General features: G+C 40.3%; 1 protein-coding gene across 6 annotated transcripts in view; it reads left to right on the top strand.

Moving 5' to 3' along the window:
- Positions 1 to 15,874, top strand: part of SPATA18 (spermatogenesis associated 18) — a 43,171-nt gene extending 27,297 nt beyond the window's left edge. For 2 of the 6 annotated variants that reach the window (XM_043544384.1, XM_043544386.1), the window contains 8 exons: positions 3,231 to 3,365; positions 4,118 to 4,355; positions 5,503 to 5,661; positions 6,241 to 6,416; positions 8,812 to 8,935; positions 9,293 to 9,382; positions 11,786 to 11,831; positions 12,337 to 15,874. In XM_043544384.1, the coding sequence (XP_043400319.1) occupies positions 3,231 to 3,365; positions 4,118 to 4,355; positions 5,503 to 5,661; positions 6,241 to 6,416; positions 8,812 to 8,935; positions 9,293 to 9,382; positions 11,786 to 11,831; positions 12,337 to 12,344 (976 nt within the window). In that variant the 3' untranslated portion in view covers positions 12,345 to 15,874. Of the gene's footprint in view, positions 1 to 3,230; positions 3,366 to 4,117; positions 4,356 to 5,502; positions 5,662 to 6,240; positions 6,417 to 8,811; positions 8,936 to 9,292; positions 9,383 to 11,785 lie in introns of all 6 variants that reach the window. The other 4 variants (XM_043544385.1, XM_043544383.1, XM_037897797.2 and 1 more) reach the window with 3 other exon arrangements.
- Positions 15,875 to 16,957: the final 1,083 nt, after the last annotated feature.

Below are 16,957 nucleotides of genomic sequence, written 5' to 3'. Positions count from 1 at the left end.
CTGTCTTCCAACAGTGGCGAGTGCCACATGGTTCAGAGGGAATGAACAGAACAGGGCAATTATTGGGGGATCCATCACCTGTCGTCCACTCTCAGCTCCTGGAGTCAGAGGGTTAGGAACACCTGGAGCATGGGGTTGCGTCCTTGACAGTCCTGATGAATGGCTATTGATGGACTATCCTCCACGAATTTATCTAATTCTTTTTTGAACCCAGTTATACTTCTGGCCTTCACAATATCCCCTGGCAACAAGTTCCCCAGGTTGACTGTGCTTTGTGTGAAGAAATACTTCCTTATGTTTAAAACAAACATTCTGCCTATTCATTTCATTGGCTGGCCCCTGGTCCTTGTGTTACGTGAAGGGGTAAATAACACTTTCCTATTGGCTTTCTCCACACCAATCATGATTTTACAGACCTCTACTGTACCCCTCCTTAGTCATCTCTTTTCTAAGCTGAATAGTCCCAGTCTTTTTACTTTCTCCTCATGTGGAAGCTGTTCCATACCCCAGTTCCTAATGCACCTAAATCTTCCCTCCCAGAATCATTGTCTCATTCATGCAATGACACCCTGCAGTTCTAACAGGCCCTGCATGTGGAACTGGGTGCATTTCAGAGAATGCTACCATGAAGGTCCTGGACTTTAGTCTCTTACCTAGTAGCCTAAATTTGGCCCCCAGGACCCCTCTCCTACCTTTCTCAATGTCATTGGGACCTACATGTACCATGACTAGGATTCTGTGACTTTCTGTGACCTTTGTGGCTTCTGCAATGGTCAGTGTGGCTGACCCCAGGGCCGCCCATGCAGCTGGCTCCAGGGCAGCTGCTTACGGGCCCTCGGGACAGCCACACTAGCTTCTGCTGCAGCGCTGCCCCTGGGTAGCTGTCCCCAGGCAGCCATCCAGAGCAGCTGCAGTCCACGGTCCTGGACGGCCATCCAGAGCAGCCATGGTCCGCGGCCCCCAGCAGCAGTCACCAGACGTCATCCCCTAGCAACCGCCCTCCTCCCAGCAAAAGGCCCCCTTCACCCCCCAAGATTTAGTCACAGGTATTTTTAGTACCTGTGACTAAATATAAGTCATGGACAGGTCATGGCTGTGAATTTTTGTTTATGGCCCATGACCTGTCCATGACTTTTTACTAAAAATACCTGTGACTAAAACATAGCCTTAACCATGACCCACCAGCTCCTCCCTGGCACTGCACATAAGTCTATCTAGATGTCTTGAGAGATCTGTATCTTTGCACCCAGCAGGCAATTCACCATGTGGTTGTTCCAGGCATCACAAACCCAACATTATATATTTCTAATAATTGAATCCCCCATCACTATTATCTGTCTTTTCCTAGTAACTGGGGTCCCCTCCTCTGGAGGGGTATCCTCCGTGTGAGAGGATACCCTGATGTCATCTGAAAGGAAGTTCCCAACTAGGAGATTGTTCCCCTCCACTCCAGCTTGATGTTCTCCTTCCCTAAGACAGGCGGGGTAGAGGGGGGGATGACCACTCTCCTATGTTCCTGAAAGTCGCATCTATGTACTTCTCCCTTAGCTCCTCCAGTTCAGCTGCTTTGCTCTTCACAGCCCAGTTTTGGTCTTTGATGCCCATGAGTTGCTTGCACCAAATGCACACGTACATCACCTGCCCACAAGGCAGGTAATCATACATGCTGCATTTAGTGCAATAAACTGCATAGCCCCCTCTCTGCCGCAGGACTCCTGCCTGCATTATTTTTACTCTTGCAGGGTTTATTTATTCTGTTTCTTTTTTGTTTGTGTGTGTGGGGGTGTTATTGGCCTAAGTTAGGAGCATGTTTGTTCGGCATATCTGCCTCTCGCATGCCCTTGCTAAACTCCCTTGCAAAACTGCCTGGTTTGCTGCTCCTGTTAGTTCGCTCCTCTGGTCAGTTATTAGCTGGCTTTTTAAACCCCTTTTCCCTCTGAGTTAGCCATTCCCCCTTGTCAAGGGATTATGATGCATAAAAGTTTTCCTTCCCCCACCTATCTCTAGAAAAAAACCCACTAGTTTTCTTTCCTGATTATTTATTTCATTAGAAATATCTGCTCCGCTCTTGCCTCTCTTTGCTGGAATTCCTTGCTGAAGGAATTGGAGGACTTGACTAGTGATGTCACAGGAAACGAACACTATGGGCAACTTGTCCCCCTCATGTGAGGCAGGAAATTCCCTTGCCCTTGCCACAGTGGCTGTTCTTACATTACATGTAGATCTTCCCTCCCTGCATTAGAGGGAAAAAGATCTGCAGTTCAGGTGGCAGCCTCATTTGGTATCGCTAGTCAAGTCCTCCAAAGATCTCACCAGTAGAGGAAGGGAAGGAAGGACATAGAAAACATTCAGAGTTTTGTTTGGTTTTTGGAGTGGGGAGAAGCAAAGGGGGAAACTTTGAGACATCTGTTATACATAGTAAAGGGCAATATAAACATGTATAAAATTGCTTTGCAGGGCGTATAACAATATTTAAGAATCATCATTCTCTCTCCCTCTTTTGGGGTGAGGGAGAGCTTCAAGTTACAGTCTCATGTGACATCATTATTCAGGACCTCCAAAAATCTTGCCAAGGTACTCCTGCAGAGAGAGGAAAAGGAGGACCTGATGTAAAAAAACAAACAAACAAACAAACAAAAAACCCAAACACCTTTTTAAAAAAGTTTGAGACTCTAATTAATTTGTGACACACAGGAAAGAGACTGACCTTGTTCACCTGACATGGTCCTAGAATACATAAGGGTAATTAATATCCCCTGTCACATGACAAAAACAACAAGGAGTCTGGTGGCACCTTAAAGACTAACAGATTTATTTGGGCATAAGCTTTAATGGGTAAAATGTTATAGAATGTCCAGGAAGACTGACGTGTTCTCCTACTGCATCTGAAGAGGTGGGTTTTTTACCCATGAAAGCTTATGCCCAAATAAATCTGTTAGTCTTTAAGGTGCCACCAGACTCCTTGTTGTTTTTGTGGATACAGACTAACACGGCTACCCCCTGATACTTGTCACATGACAAGAGTCTGTATATACAGTAGCAATTAAGGGGGAAAAACAATTTTGGGTTGGTTTTGCAGTTCATTGCTAACTATGGGGTTCTTTGTGTTTCTCTCTAGAAGTTAACATCCCCATTATTTTTACAAAGCTTTTTGTATTTAATATGGATTAATAAATAGGGCATTTAGATTGGTAGAAGGGCCCCCTGTGACCAGTTTCATGTTGTTTAAGTCTGAAGGCTTCCCAAGCACAGGAGGAGAGCGCTCTGAGGAATCTGGATCGTCTGAATGATTATGAGCAACAGGTTCAAATACTAAAGGATGAGATTACCATCCTGGGTGCCCAAAAATCTGTTCTTCACAGCAGGTATGGACCCTAATTTGACAAATCTTTAAAACATAAACAGGAAGAAAACCAAAAACTGAATTTATGCTCTCCCAAGCTAGGATAACATAAGTTGAGCTGCTACTGAAGAGGAAGAGAAATTGCAAATACATAGTTTTAGACTGAAAAGAAAACATAAACTAAATTTCCCCATCCTATAATGAAGCAACATAAACTTTTCCACCAAATGTATTTTGAAGGAAGAAAGCGGGGAAATGCACAAATATTTTCATTTCAGCCTGTTATGTTGAGCTTCAGGAAATGTACCAAAAGGACAGCCTTGCAGAAGCCGCGAAACTTCTTATGGGCAGAAGCAATGCGTTATTTCTTGCTATAAGGCTTTTGGAGCACCATGCCATTCCAGTACAAGACTGTTTGCTAACTGTGTCATTTAGTCACTGTAAATGGGTAATGGAAGAGGAACAAATTCCTGAAGTTTTACTTTTTAAAATTCTGTTTCTCTGGTACAAAGTGCTTACCTCCACACGCTTTTGGAACTGCTTTAACTATATTGATTTAGACACCAGTTTATGGGAATAAGCTATACTGGGATACACACCTTTATCTGGTATAACAGCATCCATACTAGGCCTTGTACATCTTTATCAATATCAGTATAAAACCACACCCTTAAGCAAAATAGTTAAATTAGTATAAAAACTATGTGTAGACCAGACCAAAACATTCTAAAGGTAATGATGTGACCTTAAAACTACTTTTCATCACTCTTTTAGACTTGCACGGAGTCGCTCTCCTTCTCCAAGGCCCTGCCGAAGTAGATCACCTAGTCCTCTACCACTCAGGAGCTGCTCACCTGGCCGAGCCAGGCTTACAAATGCTGCACGTCATGCCCACCTGGTGGCTCGCTTTAGTGATATTTATGCTCAAGAACGCTTGGATGCACAGACCCTTCTGAGGACTTATATCGATGATCTGGAGATAGTGCAGAGGATAATATATGTTGCAGCTGTGGTATGAAATGTTTATAGTTTTTTCCATTACAGTTTGTGCACATGACACATACTTTATGTAAAAATAATATGACCTGGCTGGATTACGACTTGCTTCACTTGATACTTTTTGTTGTTGTTGTTGCTATTTTTCATTTCAATTCCCTCAGTTTAGTATCCTTTTTATCTTTTCCCTAAAGCATGGCATCTCCTGGCTGCCGGGCCCATTGTTATTACTCTGAATCACACCACTTCATTTAAACTAGTTTTAAAAATGAATATTTACGAGTGACTAAAACCTGTCCATAGGATGCTTCACAGTAAGTCACGTGAGATAGCTAGATGCATGTTTTCTGATTGTTCTGGGTATCATATAAGAACCCAGGTAGGTCGATAGAGCAGGAGACTGGGAGTCAAGAGGAGTTCTTAATTCTATTCATGGCTTTGCCACAGCTCACTTTATGGCCTGTGGCAGGTTGTTTTGCTTTTCTGTGCTTCATTTTCTCCCTCTATAAAATTGATGTAGTATTTAGCCATAGCAGAAAGATATTGTGAATCTTAATGGATATGGTCCTGAGAGGGATTGAGCACCTGCAGCTCCCATGGATGTCCCTGGGATTTGTGAGTGCTCAGCACCAAGCCTTGATGGCAAGCATTGCTGTGTAAATGCAAAGTGTTATTTTTCCCCAAACTAGCAATTTTCAACCAAATTACACAATCAAACTACAAATCCTCTTACTAACAGACAACGTGTACTGCTGTAGACATGTTATGCTATAGAGCTTAAGATTCTGAGTACAACATCCTGTCTACTGACATCTTTGAATGTGTTAAACTGCAGTACTTGATTTTGCAAGTGATGGAATCTTATGGAAAAATAGAAAGTTCTAGCTGGAAAGTCTAAAGCATTCTAATCTGATTTGTCATCTGGAATTTAAAAACAAGTGTGATGTATCTGAGAATACCCTCCCTAAGGTGTATTGTTTCTAAACACCACCATTTTAATATGAGAATTTTTCTCCCCAGGAAACTATAAAGACATTTGGCAAATTTATCCCTTGATATCAGTGAGGTTACTCTGGGAATATGTCTGGGCCATTGTTTGAAAATCAAACCTATTTTCTTGCTCACAGAGTTCTAAATATAAATGGCTGTTTTAACATTTGCAGGAGTCTTTCCATGCAGCGAAGATGGCCTTCAGACAATTCAAAATGCGTGTGAGAAAGACTCTGTCTCTAACTCACTCAGGGCCTGAATCACTTGAAGACACTGTCCTGGATTATATAGTTCGCCATGAGGATCTATATGATGTTCAAGCCAGTGTCAATGTAAGTCAGAGGCAATGTGAAGCCTGACTATTAATATTTTGTACAAACCTGCAATCCATCTTACTTTGAAGTAGTTTTATTAGGGAGAAGATAACAGCATTAATTTCATTTTGTTATAGCAATAAGTTTTCTCATACAGTAATATAACATGCTAGTGTTTGTATCTGTTTGATATATTTTTATCTGTGACTGTAGTGTCTGTTTTTGCAAAAGTAATGCCATTTGGAAAATAAAATCTAATTACAGTAAATAAAACAATTGTATGATGCTTTCAGTGGTAGTCTAGAGAGCATTGTACTGCACTCGAAATCAGTATATCAGTCATAGGACTGATGTCATCATTAGTGCTGATACTGTGATGTCATTTTAGAAATACATCTTTTAGAGGTAATAGTCCCTGAAATAACATAAGACAGCATCATTGGTGTTCTGTGTACCTTTTATTAAATGGGGTTTTGTGGTAGTGAAAGTTAGGAGGGTCAAGTGTTTCAGTATCAGCCAGTCTGTAATTAGAAAGCTTTGGTAAGTTCAAATTCATCATCACTAGTGAGTTACTAGATATGTTATGTTTATTTTCAGGAAGTAATTCGTGCCATGAATATCAATCCTAAGATTTCATTCCCACCAGAAGTTGACTTCATCATGATCAGCAGTTTGATTCGGGAGTTGTGCCGTGTAGCTTTTTCAATGCAGACCTTGGTTCCTCCCCTCGATATTGCATTTGGTGCAGATGGAGAACTTTTTAATGAGAGCAAGTAAGAACTCTGAAATATTCAGTAATAGACTCCTACCATAGAAATTAGAGATGGAAATGACCTATCACGCCACATAGCCCACCCTTCAGCCAGTTCAGCCTATTTACATTAAGGTTTAAGATTGCTGGTAAACTTTACTTGTTTAGTTTGAGTCCTGTTTCCCTACTATGTAGCAAATTTGGTAGATAATTCAAGGGTTGTAGAGGAATATAATTTCCAAAGTATGCAAACTTTGGGCAATATATTTCACTTATTAGTCACTTTTTCAACCAACAGGGCAACAATTTTATCTATAATCTATCTCCAGTCTCATGTGTATATTTGATTATAAAACCTTTACTAAAAATATAAGAACTATCTTCCTCTCACTGCCAAATTCCCCTCTGCCTCCAGTATTTTAAAAATATTTTTCTTGCTACTTCCTCCATTGTTAATTGGCCAATTAATTAGAAGCAAATTTCCAGTGAGCTCTGACAGATGGTGCCTGCCTTCAAGGGTCTCACAAATCTCAGGATTCTCTGCACATCCTTTCTGGCAGCTGTTCTGTGGATTCTTAGCTCTCTTGTGCCCCATCATTACTTGCTGCCACAGCTCAGTATGGAAGGAGAAGCCACTTCTTAGAGAAGTGAAAATCCTTTGTAGAAATGGGATTTTCTTTAACATTTTGTGAACTAGGGTTTAAGGGCTCTTTCAAGGCTCACCGTTGGCTGCTGTGTGAACTGATAGAGAATCCTAGGGCACTTCTGAGGCCTTCCAAGCAGGCACCAGAGGCCACAGCTCAAAGGAAATTTGCTTTCAAGGAGAAAGAAGTTAAGTAAGGGGGAGAAAAGGAAGGCAACAACAGCAAGAAGGTTTAAAATAATTACTTTAGAACTGGAGGGAGGCAGAGGGGAACAGGTGAAGTAGTCAGGGAGAGAGAGGAGGAATGAGAGGAAGGTGAAGCTTCAACGGGACAAAAGCAAAATCAGACATGATCAGAAGACATGGGGATAGCCAGCTGCTGACCAGCCAGCAGTTTTGACTATATTAGAAGGGCAATGGCCCCTAACTATTTTTAGTGTTATCACCCTTTCTCAGTCAACTATATGTGTTTGGCTTTCAAAAGACCAGGGAGGGAGACAGAATATAGAACTAATACATTTAAAAAACCCCTAAAAATTCCAAAAATAGTTTTTCTAGACTTAAAAATGTCACTGGTTTATAGGTCATTATCTCAGGATCTTTAAGGGCAGGGAAGAAGTCATGTGTCCCACTGAAAAGGTGGAACTCTCCAGTGCTAAGGGTAGATAGCGCCTGTTTCTAGCCCTCATGGATCATGAGATACCAGACCTTAAATATGTTTTTAGTCAGGATTGACCTTGCCCATCTGGCACCTAAGACCAGGGTAACTTTGGGAGTGGAAATGTTAAATTTTAAATTATTTAAAAAGAAAGCATTGCAGCAGTTTGAAAGTACTCAGAGGTTTTAAGGTACATGAAAAGTGCAATTTATAACATTGATATCACCAATAGACATGTGATGTAGATAGCTTTGTGTATATGTGTTTAGGTAATATGCAAGTATCAATAAACAAGTGTGCTGACAGAACTGTTTTAACACAATGATAAATTTTCTCTTGTGGCATAAAATGAACAGCTTCTTGTTGCTATCTGTGGCTTCTGACAAAACTAAATATGGAGGGTAACTTTATGATGCTACTGTGATGGACCTACTGAAACCCGTGACGTTGGGGAGACTTTTGGTCTACAAGGCCTTAGATTGAGGGAAAGTCCTATGTTTAACATGGAACTGTGGGGAACTGACTGTGGAAAAAAGATAGATAGAAGGGATTTGTTGGGAGTGTGCAAAAGTGCAGCAATTACTGGGAGGAGGAGAGATTGAAAGGATTGGTGTCTCCCAAGGTAACTTTGCTGGGGCCCCCAGAATCCTAAATCTGGCCTTGCTAACTAGTGTGCCCAAAATCCTTTAAACTGGTTTCTTTGAAGGAAACTGATATTGTCCATTTAATATTTATTCCTAATTCATTTTTATTGTTGTATCTTTAATGATAAGCGGTCCCAGGAAGATGTAATATACTTTGATTATCCAAAACTGCACTTCATGTTGCCTGTCAGTGATGAAAGGGCTTGCACCTGGGCTAAGCAGGTGTGCATCTGATGTGAGAGATTATTGTAACAAAACTTCTATTGGCACTGGCAGGCCACATATACCTATGTTAGATGAGTTTCACACAAGTACATTCCTTTTTTATACTTTATTTTTACATGTACCACTGAAATATTGTTAAGAAACATATTTACAAGCTATAATAAATATTCTGGCCTTATCAAGCGTAGTCATCACTGGTTTCTTTTAGCATTGACATGGTAATATCCTCTTTGCTGTGTTTGAACAGATACCGTCGCAGCTATGATTCTGATTTTACGGCTCCCTTGGTGGTCTATCATGTGTGGCCTGCTCTGATGGAAAATGATTCTATTATTGTGAAGGGAGAGGCAGTCTCAAAGAGAGGTGCTCTGGTATGTACCCTTGGACTTGCTAAGGAAAGTCATCCTATTTAAATTCTCATGCAACTCTACTACAGGCAGAATTATTGTGTATCAAATCTTGATATTTATTTAGGGCCTGATCTTGTCAACACTTACCATGCATTTAATTTTGTGCATATGAGTAGTCTCATTGGCTTCAACATGCCGCTCACGTGCTTAAAGGTTAGCATGTGAAATGTTTGCAGGATCAGGGCCTTAGTTAGGGAAATATTCTTCTATTCATATACTTAATCCTTGACTTCAGCAAAGTAAGGCTGCTCCCAAATTTAGTTTGAATGAATGTACTTTTCTTAATATAGATCTGTGTCATACTGTGTTTTGTTGTAGTGGTCTCGCAGGAGCAGGAGTAAAAGCAGAAGCAGAAGCCGCAGCATGAGCCCTATTCTGTCTCATTCTGCAAGCCCCAGCCGCACCTTGGTACAGTATAACACATCAATCATTTTACACTCAATATAATTAACAGAATCTAGGCATTCTGTAACATTACAAGCCATACGCACATGTTGAACCTGGGAAATAAGCATTCATATTGACAATCTTGCGTGGAGTAAGATGAAGCATTATACTTACAAATAGGTACTTACATACATCTGTTTCTGCATGGGGCAAAATAGGTGTTGAGTGTTACCATTTTAGTCAAATATGTAAAATCTGTTGATAAATAATGTGGTCAATTGCTTGACCACACTTTGGTTTGTTATGAAATATATTCAAGTGGCCAAAATAATTGTCAGTCAGGTTTATTGCTCTAAGCCAATAATGACAGAGTAAAGGAAAATGGTTCTCCGTGATACCATTCTCCGGGAAGTCGTCTTGTGCAGCAATGTTACGTTCACCTTATGCAGAAGGTGAGCTCCCAAAATTCCATGTTTCTGCTGGCATTATTTCTATGATGATTTTACAAGTTACACATCTCTTGATATATCACTGAAATCCAACCCATATGTTCCAGTTCCTTCACTTTTTGTTCTGTTCCTTCCTTATCTTTGTTTTGGATACTAGCATTTAAGGTACTGGTCCATGAAGGTACTTCCCTGGCTTGTACTAAGACACACAATAAATGTATCTTGATTTTGACAAATTTCCTATTTGCTTATGCCAAATGCTTACTTTAGCAAATTGCAAGGAATTATGGGATACTTACCATAATCCTGTTCACTTATGCTATAGGCGAGTTTAGGCTACCTCACTATTACAATATTTGTGCATAATGTTATTGGTGCTTAATACATACTTATATGGTGTGGTGTGTGTGTGTGTGTGTGTGTGTGTGTATTAGGGGTTCACCTTCTGCATAAGGTGAATGTAAAATTGCTGCACAAGATGACTTCCCAGAGAATGGTATTATGTAGAACCATTTTCCTTTACTATGTTTATCAGTACCGTACACAGCTTGCGTGTGCGTGTGTGTGAGAATGAAAAACTATATGGTAAACTATCCTTACTGCAGATGAAGTGTAGACTAATGAAAATATTGATAGATTATTGGTCTTATGTATATTATTTGCTGTCCTCCCTGTCCAGTTCTTAGGGTGACGAGATAGAAAGTGTGAAAAATCAGGACAGGGGGTGGGAGGTAATAGGTGCTAATATAAGACAAAGTCCCGAATATCAGGACTGTCCCTATAAAATCAGGACATCTGGTCACCCTACAGTTCTACAAGTCTCCACCTTCTCTGACTTCCAGTCTCTCCTAATTATCAAGTACAACCACCCAGAAGAATTTTAGGGCCCTCACACTACATATAAACAGCACATTGTCCCTTCTTCTTAGAACTAGCAGTCTAAATTTACCCTCTAATGGAAGGCAGGAGCAACAAATCAGTGAGGTGGGGATAGGGAAGAAAGGACTGAGCTCCCAAAAATAAGATTATGGGAGTGTGCAGCAAAGATTTTATGCAATTTTTGAATGATATTTGATATATTTGAATGATATTTGACTAGTTACAGATATTTATAATTTTAAAATTGTTGAATCATATTTATTGTGTGTCTATCTATCTATCATTAAGGTATTTATTTAATAAATAGTATATAGATGGAGTATGTGGGGAGGTGATTTATTTTTATATATAAATATACATATACATACTGTGTGTGTGTGTATAAAAAAATGTGTGGGTGCATATAAGAAATAAATGCCTTATCATTAACAATGCCTTGGTAGACTCACTTCTTGTGGGTGTCATGAAAGAAGAATGAGAGGAGGTAATCTGCTGAATTAAGCTTGAAGGTGGTATAGAGAGCCCTTCTCCTAGTTGCCTGGCTGTTGGGTCTTGCCCACATGCTCAGGGTCCCACTGATCACCGGATTTTGGTGGGGAAGGGATTTTCCCCTAAGCCAGATTGGCAGAGACTTGGTGGTTTGTTGCCTTCCTCTGCAGCATAAGGCACAAGTCACGTGATAGAATCATCTGGGTTTATCCTACTTAATCAATTCCATATCATTGAGGGGCTGCAGGCATTGGTAGCACCTCAGTCTCCCCTGTTCTCTGCCTGGGGCACACAACCATTTAGTCTTCTGAGGACTGAAATGCTTTAGTCTTACCCAAGTTACTGGGCTCAGTACAGGGTACCAGGGTGAAATTTAATGACTTGTGACATACAGGAGATCAGACTAGATGATTTAGTGCTCCTTTCTGGCCTTAGACTCAATGAAATCTCTGAAATCCACCCCAGTATAAGCTCTACTTTGCATCATTCGTGTAGTAACATCAGTGCAAATTTTCTGACTGTAGACAGACCCTGAGATGCTTGTCTGGAGTGTAATGCCTTTTTTGAACCTGGTCTGCTGACTTGCTCTTTGCTGTTTGCCTTGCAGTTACCTCGAAGTCGCAGCCCTTCCCCGATAAGGAGTGGAAGCCCAAGTAAGTGGGCGTATTCAGTACACAATGCCTCCTGGTTTTCACATTAAGTGCTTGAAAGATTGAGTAAAGAGATCAAATAACACTGTGCACATCTTTGTCTCTGACACACTTGTGTTGTTTTTAAAATGAGTGGCCCTTCACTTTTTCATTTTGTGAAAAGGCCGATGTTTCTGACTTTTGTAGAGCACCTTCTTTCTCATCCCTTCCAAACCGTTATCACAATGTCTCTGACTGCTAGTTGCCTTTATGCTATGGCCAGCCAAGTATCCCCACAGCTTCCTACAGAACTGTCATATAGTAAGTACAATTTGGCCCCTCTTCGATGAGAGAAGCAGGCAACTCTAGGACTACTGGCTCTATACCTACAAATTCCAAATGGACTGGCTATCTGACCAGGATGAAATGAGGAATTTTTCAAAATTTCAAATGAAGTCCCTTCTTGAATCCACTCAGAGTAGTTATTTAGAAAACTATTCATACTGAAATGTGTATTTTTCTCCAATAGGACTTTAAATTAACTGGATGTGTTTCTGTGATTCTGTACATCCGGATCAGTCAACTTCAGTGGTGCCTCCTCCTGTGCCAAGAGTACCTCAAACCTCACTTAAGATAATGTGAATGGCAGTTTTGTGTTACTCCAAAGGGAGGGTTAAATGTTGTTTTCACTTAGCATGTTTTTATAAGTTTAGTAGGTTTTTTATCATTATAGAAATTAATTGAACCAATTTGATAAAAAAAATTGCATAGACATTTAGGATCATACTCATATGGCATAGAGTTTACACAGCTCTTAGCAACCCTTGCAGAAATAGAGCAGCAGATCTAAGGATCACATCTAGAACATTTTTACCTGAAACGAAATGATGCCATTTATTTTGACGGCATATTTAACATCACATGAACATTACAACTTGTTGAGATTAGCTGTTACTTGAAAACAATGTCACTAGATGGTGCTTATTTACATTTCGAGAAGGCAGCCCTAATCTCAGGATGTGAAACTCTTAATTACTTGGGTAGCATTGTTTTGTCGTTGATGTATCAACTGAAGGTGGTCTCTGTTGCCTGACTGATGAAATACCAGTAGTTTATGACTGGCACATGTGACTACGGCATTTCAGTCTCCAGGTCTTCAGTTACATTGATTTATGAAAGCACATAGCTAATGGGTTGTATGAAGTGTGCTGGTTTTGGCCATGGAATTCACTATGCTTGTTAAATTCAGCCTGTTACTGAAGAAAGGAATCTCACTAGTGGTTGCAATTTGGACCTTATTGATATTTCAAAAGCGTGTCACTGAACATTTTGAGGTTTGAAATACTTGCTTGGGATGCATTAACTATTGAGTATCTCTTCCAAATACATACAGAACACGATTAGAGCCTCCATTTGAACACAATCACAAAAACGTGGCTATTAAAGACAGTAATTTGCTGCATTCTGAATTAAATAATTGATTATTTTGGTCTCAGAAGTATCTTGGTTCTTCTGCCATTTTAAAGGATTTCTTGTCCATTTGTAAAAACTTCATGTTAATATCAGAATATTTGTTTCTAAGAGAACTGATTTTCTTTTTTCTCTCCTGAACCTCATCTGTAGGGCCAGCCTTAAATACAAGCAACACAAGTGACTGCTTGGGGCCTTGCTCTTTTACATAGGAACCTAGGATGTGTAATAATAGATCTGACCATTAGTTCATCAAGTCCAGTATCTTGTTTCAGTCCAATACCTGATGCTTCAGAGGAAAGTGGAAATTTCCCATAACTCAGCTTCGCTGTTGTGGAATGTAAATGGCTGCAGGCAGGAGGAATTCCTTCCTGTCCCCTGTTGCAATCAGCTTATGCCCCAGAACATGAGATTTCATTACTTTCATTGTAACAAAATTCACAATTGTACACGCTGTTAGTCATGAATGTATTTAACTCTTTAAAAATTCACCTACATTCATTAATTCCATGACCTCTCATAGGGGGCCTTGTGCAGACTTGGTACACTCCCTTCTTCCTCCCCACAACTGTGGGACTGTTTGAGGCTTTACAAACTTTAAGACCGGCCCAGCCCAACTTCACTATACACTACTGTAACTATAATGTCACAATTGGTGCCTGTATACACAAACTGTGGGCCTGATTTAGCTCTGACCCTGGTTTTATACATATGTAATGTAAGAGTTATTCCTGATTTACACCAGGGTGAAAGCTCTATGGGGGCTGGTATATGCAAAATCATTTCCACAGGTCCTCAGAATGAACTGAGAGACACACCGAAATGGAAAAGGCACTCAGGTACATGGTGGGCTCTCTTGTTGTCTGTTAAAATCAATGCACATATGGCCTCTGAAAGGAACATTTAAAGTAGTTTGTTCCTTCTTATAGGTTCTTATATTGTTAGTTACAGCCAGGGAGCTGAGGTTAGTGTTATACTGTATACTTACACATCAATCCCTTGATTAATATCGCTACATAAATGTCTTGATTTTGAGCACTTGCAGCACTGAAGTCAGTGATCATAAGAATGGCCATACTGGGTCAGACCAAAGGTCCATCTAGCTCAGTATCCTGTCTTCTGACAGTGGCCAATGCCAGGTGCTTCAGAAGGAATGAACAGAACAAGTAATCATTGAGTGAGCCATCCTCTGTGGCCTGATATAATCAGACCCCTTCTTCAGGTGTCTAAATATGGATTTAGGTGCCTAACAGGCCAAGATGTTCAAAACGGGATGCCTAAGTAATCAATATCACAGAATCTAATAATTGTTTCAGGCCAAAGAGAGAGGTTTTTGTACTATTACTGTTCAGGTTTTATATATTATTTGACTTCCACATGTTCACTACAAAGACACACTAGATCACAATCTCTGTCATTTGATACATATTGTTCTGACAAGAAGCAGATTTTCATAACCTAGTATTAGAAAATTAAATGTCATACAAAAGAGACACAAACATATTTAATGGCCTGGGATCCATGATTGACCTAGAGACACACCTCAGCAATACCTTTAGATGAAGTATCCCGCAAAGAACTAAAAATGCAAGTTCAGAAACAAAGATTTAAAACACTTGAGGACCACATCATATACAGAATTCACCAAATGAGCTGACTGAGCACTCTGGTCACTTGTCTCAAAGTAACAGAAAGTTTAAAAGAATTAAAGTGAGTGCACGCTAGGTTTTGCAGGGAGAAAGTGGCTTCAGAAATACCTTGGAAATGTAAAAGTTAAATAAAAAATAAGCTTGATAAACAGTTCTCACTCTCTACCACATTGATCTGTGGAGCCAATAGCATTTAGCAAGGTGCATGATGCCATTAAGAGAATGACGTTTTTTTATTGGGCTTCATTTCAGGTCATTTATAGTCATTTAAATTAGTGAGTAGGTCAGACAAGGGATTTTTTTTTTTAGTGATGAGTCAGACATTAACAGGCTATATACTGCCCTTTATCTACATGCACAACTCCTCCTGACAACAGTGCAATTTGTACATGCTGATCAATGTCAGTGTATGATCCTCTATGATTGACTTACATGTGCAATAAAGCACAGTGGCCTTATAAAAAGGGAGCTCTGTAATTTCTCTCAAGTGCTAAGTGGAAGAATCACCGTACAGGAATTGTATAGCACACATACATGTTAATAAAGTATTAAAAACCTTCAGGGAGAGCAAATGTCTTATAACAAATCAGTGTAAATGCCACACCGGTAGTCGTAACAAAATAATACAGGTGGCATAAATACAGAAATGTTTGCTGACACGATTTTTGTAAGCTGCAAAATGAATGTGATCAGTGGGGTTTATGCTACAAGATTGTTCCAATACAGTGTTATCCATGATGTCAGTGATAATCCTGAAGTGTTGGGCCAAATTCGGAGCTGATCCAAGCCCTGTATAATCCCACTCAGATAAATGAGATTGCCTGGGATGTAAATCAGCACTTAATATGGACCAGTGCATTTGTGTGGACATAATGTATGTTTTATATAAACGTTGTAATAGCTGAAGAGTTTCCCCTGCATATCAGCACTGTCAAAGCTGATTTTGAATGGCTGAAGAAAAGATCACCCCACAGTCCAATCTAAATCTGATATCTTTTTTTATTACCTATTTCTGAGGAGATACTGTGGCATCAACATATGGATTCTCCTTCACTTTCCCTTCTTCTCTATGAGCAAATGATTTTAATATATCCCAGAATATCACTATATACAATCAAGAATTACCAAGATGGATGGCTCAGCTTACTATCACGCAGTGGGAGATCCAAGTTCAGAAGCAATCTTGTGCTGCTTTTCCACCTATCTTGGGGTGGGAGTTTGCGATGGTGATGCTGGGCCAGGGTAGTATACATCACTCTAGGAGGACCTGGAGAGGAAGTACTTTGCAGAGGAGGCAAAAGCTATCCAATTACCCAAGGTGGTAAACACCCTTCCATCTTCCTGGACCAGCTGGTGCCCTTTAATCCTTCTTTTGCATTTTTGCCAGTCTGTTTTAAATGTATTGCAAAGAATGTCTTTATATACAAGTGCCATCAGCAATTAATTCTCTTCTTTAGCCTTAGATAATATAACTTTGTCATAACTCACTCATCTTTGATTGCAGTTGTCAAGAGAATTATGTTCTTAGTTTGATTTGAAATAGCCTGGCTTTACATTAAAGAAACTTGAAAAATAAATTTATTTTGTGTGCAAGTGTTTTAGCATATGGTACTGTGACAAAATTCCTGCTCTACCTTGGTGGGTCTTGCACTTATTGGCAGATTTGCTCGCCTTGGAGCTTCACGGCAGCCCTCAGCTTGGCTGTTTTTCTGAATTCACAGTCCAGGTCGACTCCTCCTGTGTTTGACCAGGAGTTGGGAGGATTTGGGGGGAACCCGGGCCCGCCCTCTACTCTGGGTTCCAGCCCAGGGCCCTGTGGAATACAGCTGTCTAGAGTGCCTCCTGGAACAGCTGTGCGACAGCTACAACTCCCTCAGCTACTTCCCCATGGCCTCCTCCCAACACCTTCTTTATTCTCACCATAGGACCTTCCTCCTGGTGTCTGATAATGCTTGTACACCTCAGTCCTCCAACAGTCTGCGTTCTCACTTTCAGCTCCTAGTGCCTCTTGCTCCCAGCTCCTCACACGCA

The sequence above is a fragment of the Chelonia mydas genome, chromosome 4, assembly GCF_015237465.2.
Source record: "Chelonia mydas isolate rCheMyd1 chromosome 4, rCheMyd1.pri.v2, whole genome shotgun sequence".
NCBI classification, from domain to species: domain Eukaryota; kingdom Metazoa; phylum Chordata; order Testudines; family Cheloniidae; genus Chelonia; species Chelonia mydas.
This window is presented reverse-complemented; position numbering and strand designations above follow the sequence as displayed.